General features: G+C 43.0%; 1 protein-coding gene across 5 annotated transcripts in view; it reads right to left on the bottom strand.

The window, feature by feature from the left end:
* The window catches only part of HMGN3 (high mobility group nucleosomal binding domain 3), a 25,285-nt gene extending 1,763 nt beyond the window's left edge, over positions 1-23,522 (bottom strand). The window contains exons 1-5 of one of the 5 annotated variants that reach the window (XM_080585993.1): positions 23,362-23,522; positions 8,960-9,010; positions 3,159-3,188; positions 2,476-2,523; positions 85-198 (exon numbers count right to left, since the gene is read on the bottom strand). In XM_080585993.1, the coding sequence (XP_080442119.1) occupies positions 85-198; positions 2,476-2,523; positions 3,159-3,188; positions 8,960-9,010; positions 23,362-23,376 (258 nt within the window). In that variant the 5' untranslated portion in view covers positions 23,377-23,522. Of the gene's footprint in view, positions 1-84; positions 199-2,475; positions 2,524-3,158; positions 3,189-8,959; positions 9,011-23,043; positions 23,333-23,361 lie in introns of those variants that run through there. The other 4 variants (XM_080585995.1, XM_080585996.1, XM_080585997.1 and 1 more) reach the window with 4 other exon arrangements.

The raw sequence follows: 23,522 nt of genomic DNA, 5'->3' as shown, positions 1-23,522 counted from the left end.
TTATGAACATGCTATCAATGTCTGAAAGGCTGAATAATTAAAAAAGCACTGATTCAATCAGCAGGAGGTATGTGTGGAAAGTACCTCTTCAGCTTTATTTTCACCATTTTCAGATGGTGTAGTACCTTCCTTTGCAGCTTCTTGCTTTTCATCCTTCTTCCCTTTAGCACCTTTGTTGGCCTTTGTTCCAGGTTCCTTCTGACAGAAGATTAAAAACATGGGCACAAATGTTGCACGAATAGCCACAACTCTACATCTTTAACAAAAAACCTTCACATGAAGTATGAAGCAAATTCTAGCAAGCTGCATGTGCTGGACTGAAACAGAAAACCAGCTAAATACCACCTGAAAAACTTATATCCAAAGTTATCCAGACTCCCTAAATTTCTAGAAAATTTGCTTCTTTGTTTTTTCTCTTAATTCACAGGGATACAAAAAAAAAACCTCGAACTATTTTGGTTGCACTGATTAAAAATCAGAGGTATCTAAAATATCTGTATGAACAAATCCAATTACAGTATATGGAAAGCTTATTTAGCCAAGCACAAACACCACACTGCTTGTGCAGCAGCAATACAGTTTTGATTAACATGAAATAATAAATTAGATTAACAAAATTAAGCACTTTTGTTGGCTGTCCTTTTGTTAGTTTGGTAACATCTGTGATGTTCATTTCATGTCAATGAAGAACCAACCAACACATTAGAAAGGCAAACTGATAAAATTCCATCTGCAGCAACACAAAGCAGAGAATTTATCAAAAGGAACTATCCTAACATCTACAGTTTCATTTGGAGATAAGCTCTTGAACAATTCCTATGTTGAACCTACTTTTTTTTATTCCTTGCTTTCTGTATGTATTTATATTTGTGATCTAAGAGCAGCAGAAACATAGGATAAGGACAAAAACATAAGTAATGGGATAAAAATATAAATCATGTTTGGAAGAGTATTTTCTTTTACATTGGTAGCTAAAATAGTTCTGATAAACCCTGTGAATATCTTCCATGGGATCATTCGCTCCAAATTCTCCATGCAGAATGGCAACAGTAGCTGGGAGCAGGGATATGAAGGTCAGTCTCCCTTTGCATTGGAATATTAGCAACCTTTCCGGAGGGGTCCCCACAGAGCAGTGGGGCAAGGAGGAAGGGATGTCATTAATCCCAGTTACAGGGCAGCCTGAATTACTCCTTTCGCTCCTGAGCTTCGATGTTACACAGCAGCTGCAACGCCTGACTGAGACACTTACTGGTGGTGTATATCATCTTAACTCTTCAGCTACAAATGAACGAACCGAGGACTTAGTAAATCCGTAATTTAAAGCTTTGAACAATAAAAGGGATCCTGAAGCTGTATTATCTTCAGTTGTTTATTAGCGGGGTCAGAGTACACACTTGCTGCTTTTTGTTTAGGAGACCAAGATTAATATACTCCTTAAAACATGATCCGGTTAGAACTCAGAAAAAGAAAAAAAAGCAGATTACTCTATTAAAAAAAATATTTAGAGTTACATTGAAAAGGGCTCCAGTTGCCTTAGAAGTCAATGCAGCTTCATCTGACTCATTACACCACGTTCATTTTGTAACGCTTGCTGGAAGATACAGAACCTACCACATTCCCTTCCTTTACTAGTGCTCTTTTTAAGAGAGAAGCAGGACAGTCTCAGCAAGACATTGTTAGTATTTTAAGTTAGTAAGTTATAATGTGTTCAAAGTCGTAGCTTTACTTTCACACATGGACTTCATATTCTGATACTTGCCCAGCTGAGATACCAATACAAGGACTTGAAAAATGTAAGCGTGAGGAGTGCTAGACAGGAGTTTCCAGCAGTATGTTTTTTTCTGATAAAGCAATTGTTCTTATTTAGCATTCCCCTTGGGCGCAAATAGATCTACAGTTTCTGAAGTACATGATTCACATGCTGAAATCCTGGAAAGGTATTTCAGACTCTAATAAGATTTTAATTTGACTGTAACTGACCTAGAAAACCCAAACCATTCAATTTAAATATATTTAATTTCACCTTTAATTATAATTGTGCATTCTCAGCAATTGCCAGGCTTCAAGAAGAGATAAGAGTATCTCACTATGAAATGAAGTACTGCCCTTCTAGACAATGAAACAGGATGGCATGGAGTAATCTCAAATCCTATTGTAGAAACCAAACCTGTAAATTTCAGGAAAGGTGTAGGAAAGGTGAAGATTGTTTTTGAAGTAGAAACTAACTACAAACTAACATAGTCTGCATATCAAACAGGCAAGACATTTTGTTTGGGCCAGTAATGAGGCCAGGAAGGGGTGGAACAGAAAGAAAAGAATGATCTAATTTGTTTTTTCTTTGAGGGGAGAACTGGGAGGAGGGCAGAGGAGCTGATGCCTCTCACAAATACTCTGCGAATTCAACTGTTTGCAGTGCAAAAAGGGAGTGTACTTGCTTATTATTGGCTACGAGGATGGCAGCTGAAGTATATTTACCTTAGTGGTTTTCCTTGGCTTGGGTTCAGGTTTTGGTGGAGCAGGTTTCTAAAAAGACATTTTTAGTTGCATGCTGTATGAAACACATTACCAAAAGCCAGCAACCCAAGCTCCACGCAGCTTCCCCCCACCCACCCCTTCCCTTACTTCCCATTCATTACCGTGCACCTCGAAAAAGACTGAAAAACCTCAATGCACCTCCTCGCCGTACACACACCTATTTTCATTAGCTCTATGGAGTTACACTCTGGGAGTCAAAAGCGGTTCGAGGGTCATTCGAAGAGACAAACATGGAGATTAGAAGTAACTATTAAAAAAGGCCTATCAGATGTGTTCTAACAGAGAAGAGGAACTAAACCCAAGTACTAGTAGTGGCAGAGAATGAAACCCTCAAAGGACAGCCTTTTCTCTTTCACAGACAAGTTGCACTTCCACAACTAACAGCCTGCAAAAGGATACTGAGTCAACGCTGAACGTAGCAGACAGCAGTGCACTGAGGTGGGGAAATGCATCTTCTGTCAGAGTAACTTCCCAAAATCAAGAAAATTCAATTATCTTTAGCTCTAGAGTTCTTAAACACCCCTCAGCAAGAATTAAAATTGAATCAAGCAAAATGTAACAAACCTGCTTGGTCTGAGAAAGCACTAGAAAAGTATACACTAAGAGCTGTCACATATACTTACAGCTGACAATCTTGCTGATCGTCTCGTGGGCTACAGAAAAGGAAGAAAGGAGAAGACATTTTTATAGGCATACAGCAAACAGTATTCAAAGCAATACAGTATCAGTCATGATGACAGCATAAAACATGCCCCTACCAAAATACCTATCTATTGCCAAGCACAATTCAGGGCTTCCTCATCCTGGAGGACCAAAAATTTAAAAGGACAAAGTAATGCGTAATTCCTGATAAATTCTCCTCTAAATCTACTCTCAATATGGTGAAATACTATTTTCCCCCTATTTTATGAGTACTTCTGAGTCTGTTGCTGCACTTTGAAAGGTTCAAATACATTGTGTGACTACCTGTGCAGAGGACACTGAATCTTTCTCAAAAATACTTAAATTTCATAAATAGTTAGAATGATGTTTCTGTAATCTATTAGATGTTATTTGTAATAGCTGGTAAGAAATACTATCTGATAAACAGCAGAATAAAGATAACACCCTTCCCTAGAGGATATCAGACCCCTAAAATTTCAAAAATGAAACTGAGGGGCCCACTCGCTTCCACATTCCCCCCCCACACTCAGTCCAGGAGTGCATATAAAGAGGCATACAAAGGCAGCTGCAGAATCACAGGGGAAAAGGATTTCTTCTATTTAAACATAATTCTAAAAAGGAAAGAAGAACGTCAAATATTCTGCTTTTCTTCCTTCTTCCTTCATCACCTTCCTTATTAAGCTTTATTTCATTCTGTTCTTTCTCATAAATTTACCACTGAAGATGAGTTAAGTTTTCAAAGCATTTGTAAGCTTATCGGTTTGCTAAAGATATTTTTTTGCATTCATTAAAATAGATGAACCCACGATCCAGTTACACAGCATGGTTAGCAAACACGATTAAAGTTTGGCCTGTATCATAAAACTGGAATCACACTTGTAATCAAAATAAAGAGACAACTCAACTGCAACAAATATCCCATGCAACGCAGCCGAAACAGTGAATCAAAAATACCTTTTTAATTATGCATTAAGCATTTAAGTTGAGATGAAAAACCACGGCTCCACATATCTCTTGCAACAGAAAAAAAGCTGTTGTTTATGTCTGAAGAATGCAGGAGTTTTTATCCGTTGGAGCCATTTAAGTATCCTTTGTGGAAAGCAGTAATGAAAAGTTCAGATCTGGGTTCAGCAAAATAGAAGTCTTATCAAAAAACACCTAAAGATATTTTTAGCTATCAAATATTTACGCATCTTTTAACAAAAAACAAGCCTCTCTTTTCTTACAAACAAGTCTATTTTCACAACTGATGATTTCTATCCCTCAATGTCCGGGCATCAAAATGTCGTGTTAGCATTTACTTTTCAAAAGATACTGTGGTTTTCTACACAAATTAAAATCTCTCCCATATCCCCCAACTGTTCCAGTTCCATGATTGGTTTCATATATGTTTTGCGTTGCTATGAGGAACTCGGCATAAGCCCTCCAGCTCCTTTAAAAATGCCTGAATGCCTGACTGGTATGTCATTTTAATTCCCATTCAGAGCTTGTACGTAAGTTGTGTTATTTGCTTATAAGGAGATAATCAGAGTCAAGTCAAAGGCCACATTTTAATACGATTTTGGAACTTTTTTCCCCCCATTCAAACAGTTGTACTAAGACAGGAACAATCAGCTTGCCCAACTGTCTGTTTGACACTGGTCCACTAGCAAACACCCATGGAAAGAGTCCATGAAATGGAGCAGACAGAACAACACTTTGCACTTTCCTACTCCTCCAGCTTCTGGCAATCTACATGTGCAAACTTTCCAACCTGGATACTACATCACATGTTTAATAGCCCCCAAGGGACACTTTTTCCATAAACTTGTCTAAGAAGCTACTGAACTCACGGGTGCTTTCGGTTTCGATAACATCCTGTAGCAAGGAGTTCCATAATGGGATTACGTGCTGTGTGGAAAAGAAAAAGTAAAATCTCCACTCTTTGTCATCTTTCCTCTAAACTTATCGTCTTTTACCTTCACTATATCCCTCTTGTTCTCAGGTTACTAACTGCCTTTCTCTGTGTAACTGACGACTTTATCCCCTCTTATACGAAAAGTCCAGAATCCTAGACCATCTGCTGGAATCCACTGAAAAGCTGCTCCACACCCCCTGTATGTGCCACTGTACTTCGTATGCTTTTCATTCTATCCTTCTTAAGGAAGAGCCAGGAGAATTTCATTTTGTAGTTTGCATCTGGGTGCCCAAAAAAGTAATCTTGTGATATGCTGATGTTTCCCACTTTGTCCTCCAGTATTTTTCCCACATTCTATTTACTTTGTGATTAGAAGAACCACTGTTGTCTAACAACTACTCACAGCGATTCCATAATCTGGTTAACCGCTGATTTGGTGACAACCACTGCCATCTTCCCCTTGCCACGTGAATTAATTCACATTTCTCCATATTGAGTTACCACCACTTATGTTTTATCACCTAGTTATCAGTGACATCCTTCTAGGTCCCACTTCTAAATTTTTTCTGATAATGTTTTGCAAAGTTTGTCACTTCTCCACTACCCCCTCTCTTAGATTATTTAATGAATATATTCAGCAACACAAGCCTAAGCACAAATCTTAATACTCCACTGATAATTCTCCTCCAATATGAAAATTAACTATTGCTTTCCTACTTTCTTCTCATACCTTTATTTGTTATCAGTTGTTAGGAATATCTTCCTTTCAATCCATGCAAGCTTAGTTTCTTGAAGAACCAGGCTGGGGAGCCTTATACAAAGTGTTCTTTACATGTAAGCAGGCTGTACCAATTGGTATGCCAGCATTTATACACCTGTTGTCTTTTACAAACAACTCAGCCGTATGAAGTATAACCTCTTTGCAAAACTGGTGTTGACTCCCTCATTATACTATATAAATTATTATTTATTTGTCCATATGTATGCATTCTAGTGTTAATTTTTCCATATATTATCTTACTAGTTTTCCAAGTCAGACTTACAGCCTTCATTTTCCAGAATCCTTTATCTGAAGTCTTGGGAGCATTTCATCACCTTCAGTTAATCTGGTACTGGGGCCAATGCAAGCAGTAAAAGTTACATCCTGCATGTAAAAGTTTGGCTATTTCACATTTGGGCTGCCGGTGAGTACAGCCAGGCTGTCTAGATCTCACTCTGACTCAATTCAAGAACGTCCTCCAGATACTGCACCCATGGGAAATGGTTCCACTGTGAGAACCTCTGTAAGAATTACCCACAGCGGGAGTTTCATTACTGTACTTCAGCTTCACATTTTGCTTGCTGGAGGGTTTGCTCCTTCCCTCATTATTTTCCATCTTTATAAAAACACCTTTAAAAATGATAAATTTCCTTTAATTTGCTGTTAAGCCATTCTGATTGGGAGGGCTTTTGAAAAATAGCATGCTTTTCTGCAAGCCTCTAGCATGGTGTATCACATAGTCTCTCTGCCAGCTGCAACCATTAAACCTTTTAGCTGCTCCTTTTAATAGGCTATCATTTTTAATAAAATTCCCTTTCTTGATATCAAAACTTACTATTGTGGAGTTTATTTGGACTTACATTCCTGCAAGGATGACGAACCTGAATATATTATAGCCACAATTACAGATTAGTTCTCTGCTAACTGTCTTTTTAACTAACTCTTACAATACTACTGAAGAACATCAAGGACTTATTATCCTTTTATTGGCCCTTTGATTTGTTCCTCCAGGAAGCAAGCACTTACAGTTTTATTTTTATTTTTTTTTTTTTTTTTTGCCTTTGTAGTGCCACCCTGTGCCTCTTACCAAATCTCTGAAGGGTAAGTGAATCTCCATTAACACTATTGCTGTCCTCAGAACCTCTCTGATCTCCCTTAACATTCCATTGACACTTTTATTATTGTGGTCAAATGATACCGGGCCCAATTTCTACGCTATTCACATCCCATTAATGCATGGCTTGGCAACCCACAAAGGACTTAGCTGTAGTTATTGATACTATTAATCTAGAGAAATATTAAATCACAAGTAAGGCATGTAACAATTCCATCACATCTCTAACACAATGTAGTTCTCCAAACTGGATAATTTGTGCCCCAACAAGTTTCCATTACCTACTGATGCCCTCATTTAAAACGAGCAGGTCCAAGTTGCCCAGATTTCGATTTGCTGTTCTTACAATGCAAGTTTGCTGCCTGTTCTCACAGGGGTGACTTAAGCAGAGCTTTACTTCTCAATACTGCTCTTTGACTTTTCAGATGTCAACTTCTACGGTTTCTGTGCCATCTCCCTCCCCATCCCGCTACCCAGGAGCACTGACTTCATCCTATATACTCTTTCAAACAATTTTAAATAACACATCTGAGGGAGACTGACAAGTTCTTCAGATCTCCTCAATGCCATCCATATGGGACTGTTTTGGTTCAGACTGAGGCCACCCTTTCTGCACAAATGCCACCTATTCCAAGAGCTCCCACAGTTTCTAATCTAATCCCTTCAACTATGTTCCTCACTCACCCACTGAGAGCTACAGGTATGTTTGTTGAGACTATTCTTTTTTTTTTTTCCTCCCCTCCTGTAGCATCATCAGCCACTATTATCTTGACTGAAGACTACTCTAAGAGCTCTCACATTTCAGAGTAAGCAGCCTCTCTCTAGAGAACCTGTATATTTCTGTAAGTTTCTTGGTCCTTCTTTATACAAGCAATCAGCTCTCAAACTTTTAGGGGAAGGAACCTTACTTTCCTGTCCCTTGAAGAAGTAATATTTAAACTGGGACAGAGAAAACCATTAATTCAGAGCAAAAAAGATTATATTTTTACGATGATTTAGTCAGCCTTTTCATATTTTGTGAAAGAGAAACTAATTGGTCTTAGAGAAAATTTCATAGGAAGATACTGAGATACCAAAACCCATTCTTCTCAGACTTCCTTTCCAGTTATTTTTTTTTTTTTAGGAGCTCATTATAATCGCTCCTATTGTTTGAATATTTTGACATTTTCTTTGCATCTTTTTTCTGCTGGATTGACCAGCAACCAACTTCTCAAACTTCATTTGACTTTTTCCCAAGGGTTTACAAGAAGAGCAGTTAAGGTTTAATTCATCTGAACATTCACCCGTCAGGTCCTGATTTAACTTTGTCTGCTACAAAAGATGACAACCTAAGGAAACAAATCCCCATACTCCCTTAGCCCCTCCTTTTTTTTTTTTTTTTTTTTTAATTCACGTTATGGCCTGTGACAGACAAACTCCAGCAAACCTTACTGTAGTGGTCAAGACACCACCTGCTGCTTCCTTGCCTTTTCTGACAGCAGTTACTGTGCCCTTAAAACGAATTCAGACAAAGAAAACACACAAATGTGTCAGCTGCTCCAGTTCAGAGCCTGGTATCTGAATTCAAGACACCCTTCCATCAGTCACTTAAGCTAAGAATAGCTTTGATGGAGAGTGGCTGAGGTGCGTGTATTAACCCTCTTCTGCCAACTCACTAGAGACACAGCAACACGGTTCCAGGCAGTGACACCCCACGCTGCCGCATTACCAGAGTTTATCTATAAAAGCCCTAAATGGTTCTGAAATTTACTTTGTGTACCGGTTAAGTCCTATGAAACCTTAGCGCACCAAAACCAAACCATGCCAAAAAAAGCTACAAACGTGGTTTGCTGCTGGTTTTAAGCAAACTCTTTATTCCCACTGAAAACACCTCACCAGAAGTGGCAGAGCAACGCACAGTCTTCTGATATGCAAGACCACAGTTCTCCAGTTAAATAAATACATACCAAAATGAATTGAAAGAAAAAAAATAAAAAGGAAATATACTTGCCTCTTGTTTAGTTACTTTTGCTGCATCCTTGCCTTCAGCACCCTCTGGAGACTAAAAGAAAATATTAAGTCAGTGCTTTTATTACAGACTTAAAAGCATCTAAGCAACAGCAAACAAAATTGTGGTGAAGACTCTTTTTTTCTATCCATTGCAGCAACTTAAGGAAGCCTGGTGCAGGCACCATTGTACCAAAGTCATTCTAGATTTTTCAGACAGGAACACCAGGACTGATCATCACCAGGAACACATGTATCATACCACACAGCATCCCCCAGTGATCCCTGTAGCCAATTAACCAAAGCATCTGCAGGCTCCACTGGAGTTTCACCTAATCAGCAGTTGGCAGCACAACAGTATGAACTGGAAACCTGAGGTTTGCTCTTCTAGGGCTTCTGAAATCCCCAAGAAACTTCACATGTTTCTTCCCAAACATGAACTTCACTGGTAATGAGATGAGGTGAACCAAAAAAGCCCAGCATTACTGAAATGAGTGATTTCTTTATCTTATTTACTCCTTTTGTGCCTCAGGCTCACTCAGCTGGAAGCTTTAACAGTATTTTCCCCTCATCTCATCTCCACCATCAAAACAGCAAAAATCAGTAAAACACCAAGACTTCTGCAGGAAAGCTAGGGACAAACATAAGAACATCATGAGAACAAAGCCTCAACCTGGCCGTTGTCTGCCAGAGGTACCAAGGAAACATTAGTTGAACCACTGCTAGAAATCCAGCTTCTGTTCTTTCATTTACAACCAAAGATGCTTTACTTTACATTTTGCAAACGACACGGTTTCCACCTAGATGCACGAAATTCATGGAAAAACAGCACACAGTAGCAGCTGGAGGAGAACTACGAGAAACGCATGTTTTTAAAAAAGGCATTTAACAGGCAGCAGAGAAGGCAATTTGGTAGCCCTTCTGTTTTTCAATCAGTAAAGGAGCAGGCTAGTTATCTTTTCCTTTCTCCTTCCAATTCACCCCTTACACACACAGGTTTTGACACGGAATTCCTTGGAGTTACGCAGGTGGGGGTTGGAGCAGAGAAAAGGACCGGCGGGTTTGCAGCAGCTGCCCACTGCCTTCTCCTGTCACTGGGCACTAACGTACTTACAGAAAGACACTTTGCAACTCCCTGCTCGAAAATAAAATGTGGCTTTGTTACTCGGTGCTCTCCAGCCAGAAGCGAGGCATGCCACAAGAGCAGCTGGTTTAAAAAAAGCCGAGGAGCGATCGTCTAAGCAGCTAGCAAACAGCAGGAAGTTAAGCAGCACCGAGCGGGGTAGAGCAACTCAGAATAGCAACAGTCAGGCATCCAAAATGGAGCCTGGCTGCTCCCCCAGCTACTGCAGCCACAGCGGCCTCCCGCAGGACTGCTTCAGGTTTGCATTCCTAAAAGCCTCTCGGTTTGGTTACGAAAGAGCTGCTATAGCTCGATGGTGTGATGCTGGGAGCATAAAGAGCCGTAAGCAAAACAAAAACAAGCAGCTCCACGATCAGTCACTACCAGCCTTGTTCCTACAACTTCCCTCTTCAGCGCACAATATGGTGCGAGCTTCAAGCACAGCCTTCCCATAGTTCATGAATTCGTAACATCTGTTTCTCCTGTATGAATTTTCTCAAGTCTTAACAAACTTGCGCTGCACCCTTTCTGTTACAGGGAACTCAAATAGCATCCTTCCTGCACGGGGCACCGATTTATATATGAAACCTGTGAGAGAATGTCTCTTCTTGGCCCCCGTGAGGAGAAGAGGCTCGAGATTTATAGGGGCAGGGACAGAAAGACGGCATGATTCATTTCCTTTGGAAGCCAGGCTGAAAAACTCCCCATAAACTAAATGAAACTGATTCGCACTCCACAAGCGGGCTGTTTTACACCGTTTCACTTTTAGGAGCCACAGAGCTTTGAAACAGGGCTAAATCTTCACCAGACGGCACTGTCACATGCCAGCAGTCTTGCAGTAATCGCCCGGGAGCAAACTCTCATCCTGCAACACCATATAGTTAACACACAGTAATTTACCCCATTATCTCCAGCACTAACGAAAGACACGTCCGCGTTTCTGACAGACGGGGCAGTCTGTTTTTAGATGCCAGTATTGACGACCGATTTAAAAACTGAAAACGACTGATTTAAAAACAGCTTGACGACAGATTTAAAAACTGCTCACAAGGCTAACCACAGGAAAAAAAAAAGTGAAGTTATATTAAAATATCCTTAACGCAGCCACAACCGCTGTACAGCACGACGACACGTTACGTAACAGCCCGATTAAGTTAGCTAATTAGCCCAGAATTCCTTCTCAGGAAAATCCAACAGCGATTCTGAAGGCCAAGTGCTTTCCTCCATGGAGGGAGGTGCACAGGAACCATCCAGAGGTGCGAGCAAGCAGCATGGGGTTGCACCAGGCTCCCATTTCCACGCCGGCGCCGATCCCTCCCCTCTGCGCTCGCCCTCCCAGGGCCTTGCCTCCCCAGGAGGCTGGCAGCGCCGTGGGGGAGGCCGTGTCGCCGATGAGGTAATCGATCCAGCTGAAAAATAGCCTGCTGCTTAAACAAGTGCATAAATATTATAAATACAGATACAGATGATAAGTATGGAGCCCCCCCGGCCCGCTCCAGCGGACTCCTTTGGCTGCGCAGCTGCACAAACAACTGAGGCAGCGCAACGGACAAGGGCGAAGTGGCACAGGCAGTCGCAAGCAGCCCGGGACTCTTTAGGCTGACAGACACCAAAAAACTTGTCAGATAGGGCTACAACAGATTTGCTAACGGAGGAACAGGAGCTTGTTTTCCCCTCTGTGAGCCCTGCTTGGGCATTCCAGTCTGACGTGGATCTCCATGCTAGTTTCCACTGTGCTCTCTCCTCTCCCTTGGGATCAGAGATTCGTATGTGAACGGATTTGAGCCAAGCGCAGCTCCCAAAGAACTTGGCATGCCACACACAGTGGCAGTCTGCACCCGTATCTGGGAGTCACCGGGCTTTTACGTAGAAACCACCAAAACCTTCAGGTCCGTGTCCCAGCTCTTGCCCTTTCTGCTGGTGCCAAACCACCAAAGGAACCCTGGTTTCAAGGCCGCCAAGCGTACCGAGTCACCCATCGTCTTGGCACGTGGCTCACCGTGTTTCACATGACACCCCGAGCACATTAAAACGTGCCCTGGTTACCGTGCCTTGCTCTGCAAACTGCCCGGGGGTGGGACCATCCACATGGTGAATTTGGTGAAGCAAAATCAAGATCAGTGCTGGCACCGAACCACAGAGATGGGCACAGCACAGCCTTGGTGATTCCCCAGCTGCCGCCCCTCGCACACCCATATTACGCTCATAAAGGGGCCTCTGTAGGCCTGCTGCATCTGACTCTGCGTGGACGCCTACGAGAGACAAGGCAGATAATAAAAGAAACAACAGATAAGGCCCAGATAACGGTGATTTTTTTTTTTCCAGTCGCAGAGGTACACAGAAGGCACAGCAAAGGAGCTGACTGGCTAACTATAAATATGCTTTTGACATTTAATCTAACGGCAAGTTTTAGGTTCAGATGACCACACATTGTGTCATACCTCCATTTGCACTACGTATTGGCAATACAATTGGAAATGAAGCTGCATCTAAGCTTTGCGAGGTCTGTCAGATCTGCATAACTTTCATACCACAAGATTAACCTGAAAGGCTGCTTGCAAGATTCCCCGTGCCTATCAGCAATCAGTTGGATTTTGTGGTGGGTTGGTTTTGTTGGTTTTTTTTGGCCTTCTCCTCTTTAGGGTATAACCTAGAAAATGGTTTTGAGAAGACTGGAAAAAAAAATATTAAATTATTGAGAGCACTCAGAACAAAAGAAAAAAGGTAAAGGAATATTAAAATTGAGCTTGTTTACATAGACAGTTCTTGCATTTCACCAGCTGTGAAGTATGCACAAGAACTGGTGTTTCCACACACCACAACAATACGGTGGTACCTGCAATGCCAACACCATTACAGAACTGTTGAGTTGAAAAGAGAAAACTAGATAACTGTTTTAAGAAAACATGTAAAAGAACAAACTGACAAATTTCCATTGTTGTTCTGAAGGCTAGATTACCTGGTGGAGATGCACCACAAAAGAAAAGGAAAAAAGCTTCAATTCTCTAATTGAAATCCTGCAACATAAGCAGGATTTAATGGGGACACAGTAACCCACGGTAGTGAAGTTATTGATGTTCGTTCGAGAGATCCAAAGGTGCATGTTTGAACCTGCAGCGACCAGCTTCAGGATAAACACTTCATACATACATGAGTGGGTTGCACTATCGTAAAGGAGAGTACATTAAAGACACGAAAAGTGAGAATACAAGAATGTGAGAAGTAACAGTTGGCATAGGAGGTGGCTTATAAAATGAAACAGATCATTTATTCCTATTACTAGCTGACACTCTATCTCAGCTCTGATGGGACAAAAATTAGTCCTTTCATACCCTTGCAAAAAGCAGATACCAATTTCATAGTAACTACCAGGTTAAGGAGTTACAAAGGCAAGAAGCCTTCACTGTCCTACCACATGAGCACTCTCTGTAGTGTTTCCTCCCTTCTTTGCAAGCTGTTTTGCTCAGCCACACCTCAATACGCTGCCTGCGATGGGATTTGCCTGTGGATACTTTCCTGGCTCACTGTTCTAGCTGTGATTTCCATGACGTAATGCTTTGGTCATTCCTCCAACAACTTTTTTCACCAACCAAAATATGATAAAAGCTTGCAACAAAACCACTGCAGGAAAAAAAAAAAGACATCATATCAAGCCCTAAGCCTTTTTTTTTTTTTTTGAGGGGTGGGTACTGCAATGTTTTCCTAAAATTTCCACTCCCCTCACTTCCCTGTGAATAGAGCTCTGCTTTAGCCTAAATTTAATTCAATGAATTTTCCCCACACATGCAAGATCTTCTAATTACTTCTGTTTTGTGCCACTTCATAAATGTAATTAAAATGCTGTTTGTTTCTTGTTTTAGATTAACAGAGACTCTGCGTGTTGACTAATTTAACACCAACCAACTCCTGCACCATCCTTCTAACCACTGTTTCCTCCTTTAGCTCCTCCAGGATCTTATCATTAACCTTTGTTTATAGCTGGTTCTTCGATCTGCTTTCAGCTGATACAACTATGCTCACTGCCAAGGAAATCTGAATGAACTCTGAAAGTGGAATTAAATCACCCTATTAAATGCTTTAAGAAATCAGGTATTCTTCCTACTGCACTCCTTCGTTCCTTTTTTTTTCTACAAGCCTGACCCTGGCCTAAAAGAAAAAAATGCCATTAATGTCAAAAACATGTAATTCTGCCAGAACCATGAAGTACAGAATAAATCTGTTTAGTGGTTGCATTTTTTAAATACTTATCCAAACTGACGTCTTGTACTCTTCCAAAAATCTGTGGGTTTTGTTTTATATATATATATATATATATATGTGTGTGTGTGTGTATATATATATATAAAACATTTCATATATATTTAAAAAAAAAAGAAGAGAGTTCCACTATGCAGATTCAGCTTCGGAGGTGGGGGTACATTTATACATTATTTATATATCTGCACACACATATGTATGTGCACACAAACATATGTAGATATAAGTTATACATATGTATAATCTGTGCAATTTTTGTATGTGTATATATACTTACATATATAAATAAAATCTTGATTCTGTACAGGGGGAGGCTGGGAGCTGCATGTTCCTAAAGCTTGTCAAGAAATATTTATAAAGCTCTAAAACATGCGTGACATAGTAACTCCCTCCTGCTCCAGACACCAAATTGCCAAATTACGTTTTGCTACTTGTAATAAATCAAACACATACCCCTTACTTTACAAAAAAAACTGTTTAAATACTTATTCTTTAAATCTATATAATATTTAATCTTTTCTGTTAAGAAGCATTACAACATTACAATGAAATATTATACAAGACGTCATTTTTAGAATATTAATCCCTTTACTTATGTCTACTAAGAGCAGAATATTTAATTTCCTAATCCTTCGGAGAAAATGTTGTTGAATCATGAAGTTCTGAAAACACAAACCATACTTAAAAGTATAAATATAAAGAAGGCCATTAATATCCCCTGGTATTAATGTGCAAGCAGAAAAAAAAAATCAGTGAGAAAACAGTTCCTGATCAAAATCTCTGTTCTTCATTAGAAATTCAAGCCAAACAGAAAAAAGATGCATTACATTTTCAAAGAATATGTGAGAAAATAAGAATACAAACAGCCTGGATATAATCAAAATCACTAGGCTCAGAAAACAAAACAAGCACATTTTATTAGATTCCTTAACTTTCAAACAGTTAAATTCTGTGAGCTTTATGCTTTTCCAGAGCAGACAGACGAGACAGAAAACAGTTCAGGCCTGGGGTATTTCTAGATATCCAAAACCTGCCAGAATAAGTACTTTTCCTTCATTGTAGATAGAGGCTTTGCTATTCCAACTGAACGGGAATGGCAATGATTGACCAATATAATTTAAACCACACTGAAATTTGATGGCACACTTTGAAAGTCTCAAAACTGGCTTGGCTTTTAGTTTTTATACCCTTTACGTGAAGGGTTATATGATTCGGACTGGGACAACAGACAAAAAAAAAACAGAGGCAAGACCTTCCAAATTTGTCTTCCCTCGAGTCAGGTTTTGGAATGGGCCATCTTCTACCTGTAACAGTGAAGGAGTAACAGCACTTTTCAGAGGTTGCAGTTCAGATCTTAAAAACAGCCATGTAACTTAAGACAGTTCCTTATTCAGACACTGAAATAATTAGCTGTTTTAAAACATGCCCATCAGCCACGGGAGCAGTGAGCAGAGCTCGTCTATCTGAAGTCATCCAGTTTCCCCTGAACTCCAGACCTGAGAATTCAGCTAGGTAGTGAGTAAATTCCTGTCTCAATATTTGCTTAGCAACTTTACTGCCACCATAAAATAAAAAGGCAGATTCAAAGAATATGATGGATGACATTCAACCACTAATAATAATACTTCTCTGGCCTTTCAAAGCTGGTGCCACTTCTGTAAGTGAGATGGAGCTGATGGACTCACGCAAGTCTACATGCACAGAGCTTTTAAAACCTTAAAGGCCAGGTTTTGAAATCACCCATGTCTGAATGGAACTGATCAGGCCTGCAAAGCAAAACAGCATCAAAAACTTCTGAAAAAATATGGAAAAAAAATCATCTCCTTAAAGACAGAGATTAATTTATTAATTAATTAAATTATTTAATTTAATTTATTAAAATTAATTTATTAACTATTTTCAATAGCATAATTGATTCCCAAAAATAGCCACCTCTGACAAAGATGTATCACGAATGACAGAAAAAAGGTGTGTAATTCCTCCCCTCCCAGAGGACGTAACTGTGATAAAAACACAGAAATCTAGAAAAGAGCCTTTGTTGGTTTTATTGCAACTGAGAGGCGCCACAGAACATCAGGCGCCTCGGAGCTGACAGCGGCAGGGCCCCACGTAAGAGGGGCACGCGGTGCCATGCCCCAGACCCACCAACCTCTTTTGTCCCAGTAATGCTTCCAGCTGGGGTTGACAAGAGCATCGCCCTACTACAGCAGGCAGAACGGAGAGCTCCACACACAACCTAAATATGTTCCAAAAGAAGATAAACCAAGGGGCTAAGTCTGAGAGGAGGAGGCGGGTGGGAAAAGAAAGGATGCGGGGCAGTGACAAAGGATGTTCCTACTACGAACAGCACCAACACCTCTCTTCAACTCTGCTTGAGAGGAACAGAAGAGTGCAGAAGTAAATGTCATCAGACACTCGACTTCCAGCCGTGGAAGCACGCTCTGCTGCTACTAACTCAGCATTAGGCCAACAGAGAAATCTAGGTGGGAAGAGCTGACATACCTACACAGTCCCAGCGAAGCTGGTGTTGATGGGAACGCACACAATCTTCCTGTGCAGACAGATCCTAACACTCTTGGGGAATTGCCTTCTATATTTGCAGCTTTCACTGTTACCAAGCACACCCACTCTTTACTACAGGAAGACAGGAGCGGTATCTCCAAGCTACAGGAGTAATTAATTGAAAATTGGTCACCAAGGGACACCGAGGGAAGAAAATAACCAAACAAGCCCGGCACATCTTTTTCCATAACAGTGCCAGGATACAATCTGACCGCTGAGTTGTTCTGAGGAGCAATGCCTAATAAAATAAGGAGCACCCCTCTACATACCCTAACTTAGGGGCTTGGGGACAGCCAGAGGAAGGCTGGCTATGGCTGCGCTCTGGTGAGCGCCTGGCTAGCAGCAGCGGCCAAGGTGCTAGGGATAGTTCTGCATGTCCCCACCAGACAGCCAGCCTCCTCTTCGTGCCAGCCTGTGGGAAGCTACAGCAGCAGAACTGCCTGCCCCAAAACTACCTCAAACGTGTATGACGGCCCACAGGTTAAATCCGGGTGAGGAGAGGAACGGGTGTCTGGAACTGCTTCTTTTGGTCTGGATACGGCCACCCGAAGTATCTGTCAAACTGCAGTCCGACCTGTGAAGTCGCACAGCGCCAGTTTTGCTGACAGTAAAACTGAAATAAGAGGATCTTACTTCTGAATGCAGCCAGCTGCTCACTCCCAGCCCAACTCCCTCCTAACGGGTTATCACACATTCGTTGCACCATCGTGTAGCAGCATCTCAAAACTGGAGCAATAAAATGATCCAAGGGAAAAAAAATTCAAGGGCATGTTCACATCTGTTGAGTAAGAATGCTTTAAGAGGATCACGGCCTGCAACCTTAAGTCCAGTGCCTGAAAATGCCTTTTTGGCTAACGGACCATGGCAGAAATCACTGTTCTATCTGAGCTTGGTTAACAAAGAGAAAGTGCGAACTTCTAACAAAAGCTGTAATCTGGTCTGCTTACACCCTGCACTAAAGGCACGCTTATGTCAAGCAAAAGTCAACTTCACAGAATCACAGAATCCTCTAGGTTGGAAGAGACCTCCAAGATCACCTAGTCCAACCTCTGACCTAACACTAACAAGTCCTCCACTAAACCATATCACTAAGGGCTACATCTAAACGTCTCTTAAAGACCTCCAGGGATGGTGACTCAACCACCCCTCTGGGCAGTCCATTCCAGTGCCTAACAACCCTTTCAGTAAAGAAGTTCTTCCTAACATCCAACCTAAACCTCCCCTGGCGCAACTTTAGCCCATTCCCCCTCGTCCTGTCACCAGGCACGTCATACAACTTCTCTGAAACAAGGATACGTCTTGGTACATAGCAGTTCTATGTACTGCTTGGGTATAAAATAGCAGAGAAAGTAACAGTTTTTCTAGTAAGATAGAGAGAAAAACAGCACTGAACTGCATGGCGTATACCAGCTACATCCAGTTACATAAACAGGACTTCTTTATTTTTTATTTAAAAAAAAAAAAAAACAAACCAAAGCAAAACTTAATGCTGATAATTCTAGAATGAAAAATAATAACACCACCGCTGGCTGGAACACAAAATAACAACAACCCCACTGGCTTGTTGAACTACCATCAAGCTTATTTTTGATTTTCCTTACAAGCATCAGTAGGTACTTCCCTAAAATCCACGTACACAACAAGATGGCTTGCATCTGGTTAGTTTTGATCTAGAAGGTGATGACTTATAAAGCAGACTGTGTTACTGGCTGCACCTCATCAGACAGCATGCTTCAACACATGGAGAAGCATTACGAATGACTTTTAATTCAGTGAAAAACCAAAAATGTTGAGGGTGCCCATTCCAGTTGTACTCCAGTGTGGTCTAAGAAGAAAATTTTTATACATTGTAATCAATTGTTATTAGATGGGTCAGATTTTTACAGAACTGTATAAAGCAATCAGAAGCATTTTAGATCTATAAAACCTCGGTCGATGAGTTTATAATCACCGTAATTCTAAAAATCAGTCATAGCTAAAATTACATTAATAGCTCTTTTAAGCTTTTTAATATAAACCACGGACAAATATATGTTGCATGTATTTAACAGCCCTGTAATGTTATTTATTGCAATGTGGCATAGCAGCTTTATTCAAGAATGGATTTTTTTTTCAGTGCCACTCAACGCTGCTACACTGCATTACATCTAAATGTACCATACGCAGATAAAAACACGATCCTTTCTGCCTGATTTTTATATGAAAAATGCAGGTTCTTCGAGTCGGTCAAGGCCAATCAGCAATTTTGTTTTGCTTTAAATACATCGGGGTTCAAAATTCTCAGCGGTTACAAATTTATTACTAGCGCTGCAATTTCTAAAATTGAAAAGCCATAATAAAACATCCTTTTCCCCTGTATTAGAAGAGTCCTGCAGTCTTAACATGCTCTGGCACCTCTGTTCTGTTTGCATTGGTCGAATGTAAGTTCATCCCTGACTACACAGCAAGCGTTGCGCCTGTGCCTACAAAGGATGCCCAAGGCAGAAGCCCACCCAAGGACTCTGCTGGCACGTTAGGCAGGAGTTTTTTTTTTGTTGTTGTTGTTGTTTTTGTTTTTTTTTGTAATCGGGGGTACCTCAGTGACACGGATCCAAAGAGGGGCTTTTTCTGCTGTTGTCTAGCCTGATTTCCGGCAGTTACTGAACGACCTAGGATTGTTCCATCCGACACAAAAAATGGAGCAGAAACTACCTTTACAGAGCTCTGACTTCTTAGTCCCCATGTAGCTGAGGGAGAAAGGAGGAAGTGGTCAACACGAAACACAGGGGGGAAATTCGGAGAGAGAATGGGAGGGGGTAGCAGACAAGACATTGAAGATCTGCTGCCGACTCCCTTTGCCCTTGTAACGTGTAACCACCTCCCGATCACGAAACAGACCGCAGAATTCCCCCATCCCATGCCCTGCTGTGTTCGAGGATGAACCAAAAAGTGCCTCTGCTACGGACCAGCAGCTTCCGAGCCCAGCACGGGGCACTTAGACCAGCACGGTGCGAGTCTCCGCAGCATCGCTGGAGCTTCTGCCCTGCCAAGGAACTTTGAAAGTTGACGCAGTCTGATGCACGCCTGGAGTATTAATACCTGGAAAGGGATAGGAATTAGAGCCCTACAGCCCCTGAGTGTACTTCACGCTGCTGCACTACAAACACGAACTTGCCCACTGCTTTTGCCACAAGATCTACACCTCACCCTGCAGACTGAATAGCGACAGCAGGATCAGAGCCACAGCAAACGAAGCTGTCATCTGCAGGACCTTTGGCTTCATTAGCTAATTGGCGTTAATCACAAGTTGCTCCAACATTTCAGAGAACCGGTTACTATTTGAAAGTTCCTCAGTTTCTGTGTGCTTACCGTAAGGCAGGACAACAAATTTGGAGAAGTAACGACTGCACCACTCAGAGCACAGGCAGTGCTCATTAAGAAACCATCATTTCAGACGTCTTAAAATGAGAATTCCAACACCTTGTCCATTTATTTCCACGCCCCATTTCCCTTCCAGCAGGGCAGGAACACATTCCTCTTTGGATATCCACAACATTGCAGAAACAGAAATTCAAACATGAAGAAGTATTTCACCAAGAGCACAGAGTTTAGGTCCAGAGGAAAGAAAAGACACTGGTGAAATCTAACAGCTCTAGGCCAGTACATGTGAGAACCTGCATTTAAACCCAAAGATTAGAAGATATATTGAGTAGACACCTGGTTGGCAAAAGAACTAGGGAAGTAAGAGTCCTGCAGAAAAAACGATCACTGGATCACATAACTAAAAGCACTACAATAGGACAAGCCCAAAGTACGGCACCTTCTCACTTCTACTGAAGGAGCAGCAATCCAAACCAAATATTCAGAAGTTTTGTTTTTCTACTGACTAGCTGGGTGTATTTACTGACTTTAGAGAAAAGGAGTTTGCATAACGGAACAGGAACCTGCCCCAGATGTTCTCCATTACATTTTCACAGCTTCTGCAGTACAGTCGATGCTAACATCCTTGGCTACAAGGGAACAAATAGTTTACAGAAGCGGCTAATTAGATCACAGTGTTTTTATTTGCTCTGAAGCCACAGCAATATTCAAAGATGTTATTAAAACCAAGGCATCAGAAGAAAAAGTTGTAACTAGTCCTCCCACCTGATCCAACTCCAAGTGTTTTCAAAACAACATGTGAAGCGCAGGTCGTGTTGCCTAGAGCCGGATTAGAGAACAAGTCGTACCATCCCGGAGCGTAGCCCCAGCTCTGTATGGGATGGGTCACGCCTGGCCTGTTCACACCCCCCAGAGGTGGCGCACGCACTGCTCAGAGGTGTGATGCCGTTCACCTCCACGACGATGACGCCAGAGCTTACGTACGCACGCCTGCGCGCGTGGGTGGGTGTATGTGACCACACCGCGGCTCTCCTCGTCACCAGGCACAGGACGGCTCCCCGTTCTTCCATGGCTAACGCAGAGATGTTTTCACTGGGGCGGTTTCAAGGTCAAGGAGTTTTCCAACATGACCCAAGAGCTAATTCCAGTTAGACAGGCAACAAAACAAGGGGAAACGCCCCCGTCCATGCCAAGGCGTTCGCTGCTATCGATACCACAACAAGCCTTCTAGTTTACCCCACACTAGCATGCCGCTCTTCTTGTGAAAGGCCACGTTCACACCACAACATGTTATTACAACAGACGAAGCACGCAGAAATCTGACAGGAAGAGTCCAGAGTTCAACCTCTTTTTGTTTTAGTGCAGTATTTAACACCATCTGAAGACAGGGTAAGTTCTCCCTTTTCCCCACGAACCTCAACCAGCTAACGATACACCAAGACTTTATGCCACGGCCCTGCAGAGGACAGACAGCCTGGTGCAGTCATTCGCCATATTCACCAACAGCATCGTACCAGAGACTCAGCTACCCGCTGAAGTTTGCACAGAGATGCAAACTTTGTTCAGAGACGGACAGAAGAGCAGAATAAAAAAAGACCAGCCAGTTGAGGTAACCAAGGCATACGCAAAAGCAGTGCGAGCAGTAGCAAGCCCTTTCTGCGATATTATTTATTTACTTATCCACAAAACTATGAAATTTTCTCATTTTGACTTTTGGGGTTTATTACTCGACAAACATTCCGGTATTGGCAGTCTTTTCCTAAGCTAAAAATTTTGTTTTGAGAGCAGAATTCACGATTAGCTGCATGCGATGGCTCTCTGTCCAGGTGGGAGCTGACTGATGTAAGTGTTCAGCTACAGCTGTACCACTGACTTCTCGCTCTGTGGATGTCACTCTGGAAGAAAACTGACCGTCGTGGAACACTTCAGCAATTCCACTTTTCTCAAAAAGTGTTGTTCAAATGCTTCCTAGACCCACAGCTTCCCAAAACCTGTACTATATGAATAATCTTGAAATGCAAGTGCTTGCCTGTACGGTACAAAGCAAATCAAAATTTACCAAGTGAGCTTTGTCTCCATTGCTTTGGCAACACACGTAAATTTTTTTACTAGTCTTCTAAAAACAAGCCACGTTCTCATGGACCTACTATCCAAAGATAAAGTTTCTCTTGACAAACACTTCGCCACGGGCAGCAAAAACCTCCACGGGCGACTTTAACCCTCCTCCCCGTTCGGAAGGGCAGCCTGACACTTTACCACTGACCTAACGCAGAAGGGCAAAGGGAACGGGGCGGGAGGTCTGCGAGATCCCCAAAGTTGCCCCGAGACCTCTAATTGTCAGCTTCTCCCCCGTGGCAGGCGCTGGGGGAGCAGAGGGACGCGGGGAAGGCGCAGAGGGAGGAAAAGCACTTGAGGCTGGCTGCCTTCAAGGCGAGGCATGCCAATGGAGGCCCCCAGCCCCACACGGCTGGCTGCCTCCCCATGGGGAGCGAGGTTTGTCGGCTTGTTTTGAGCTTGGGGTGAGCAGACCCAGCAGCACGCTTTATGTCTCGACAGCGGCAAGGAGCAGGGCTGGGGGCACCCGGCAGCCGCCCTCCATCCACCTGTGGCTGCACGCCACGGGAGGCCGCGGGTCACCTTTTTTTGGGGCCGGCTCCCCAGACCCCAAAGCCACCACCCACAGCCCCCAGGGGGGCCCAAACCCCGCGGCACCACGGCGCCGGGAGCCCCCCCGGCCGCGGCCCCTTGGCTCGGGAGGCCGGGGGGGGCCCGCAGCGGGTACATACGGGTCTGCAGGTCGCTTCTAACATGGCTCGCCTCTTCCTCCTCCTCCTCCTCTTCCTCCTCCGGGCCGGGCGGGACGAGCCGCACCGCGGGGCCGGGGCCGGGCCCCTTCCCCCCAGACCCGCCCGCTGCCGGACTTCGCGACTGGCCCCCCCACCCCCCGCGGGGCTCAGCCGCAGCACGGCGCCCGGAGCCGGGGCCGGGGCCGGGGCCGGGGCCGGGGCTGCCCCCGCCGTCCCCTTTCTCCCCCTTCCCAGCCCCCCGCTGTCACCGGGAGCGCGGAGGGCAGGGCGGCGGGGCGGCTACCGGCCGGCCGTTACCTTTCTCTTCGGCATAATGCCCGCCGGCAGCGAGGCGACCAAGCGGCGAGCGCGGATCCGCCCGGCGCTGGCGGCTCTGCCCGCGGCTCTGCCCGCTGCCCGCCGCCCCCGGCGGACCCCCCCCCCCGCCCCCGCCGGCGGGGGGCGGGCGGAACGGGGCA

Source organism: Anser brachyrhynchus (assembly GCF_964034855.1).
Source record: "Anser brachyrhynchus genome assembly, chromosome: 3".
Lineage (NCBI taxonomy): Eukaryota > Metazoa > Chordata > Aves > Anseriformes > Anatidae > Anser > Anser brachyrhynchus.
Note: the sequence above shows the minus strand (reverse complement) of the source record. Positions and strands in the feature narration are given on the sequence as shown.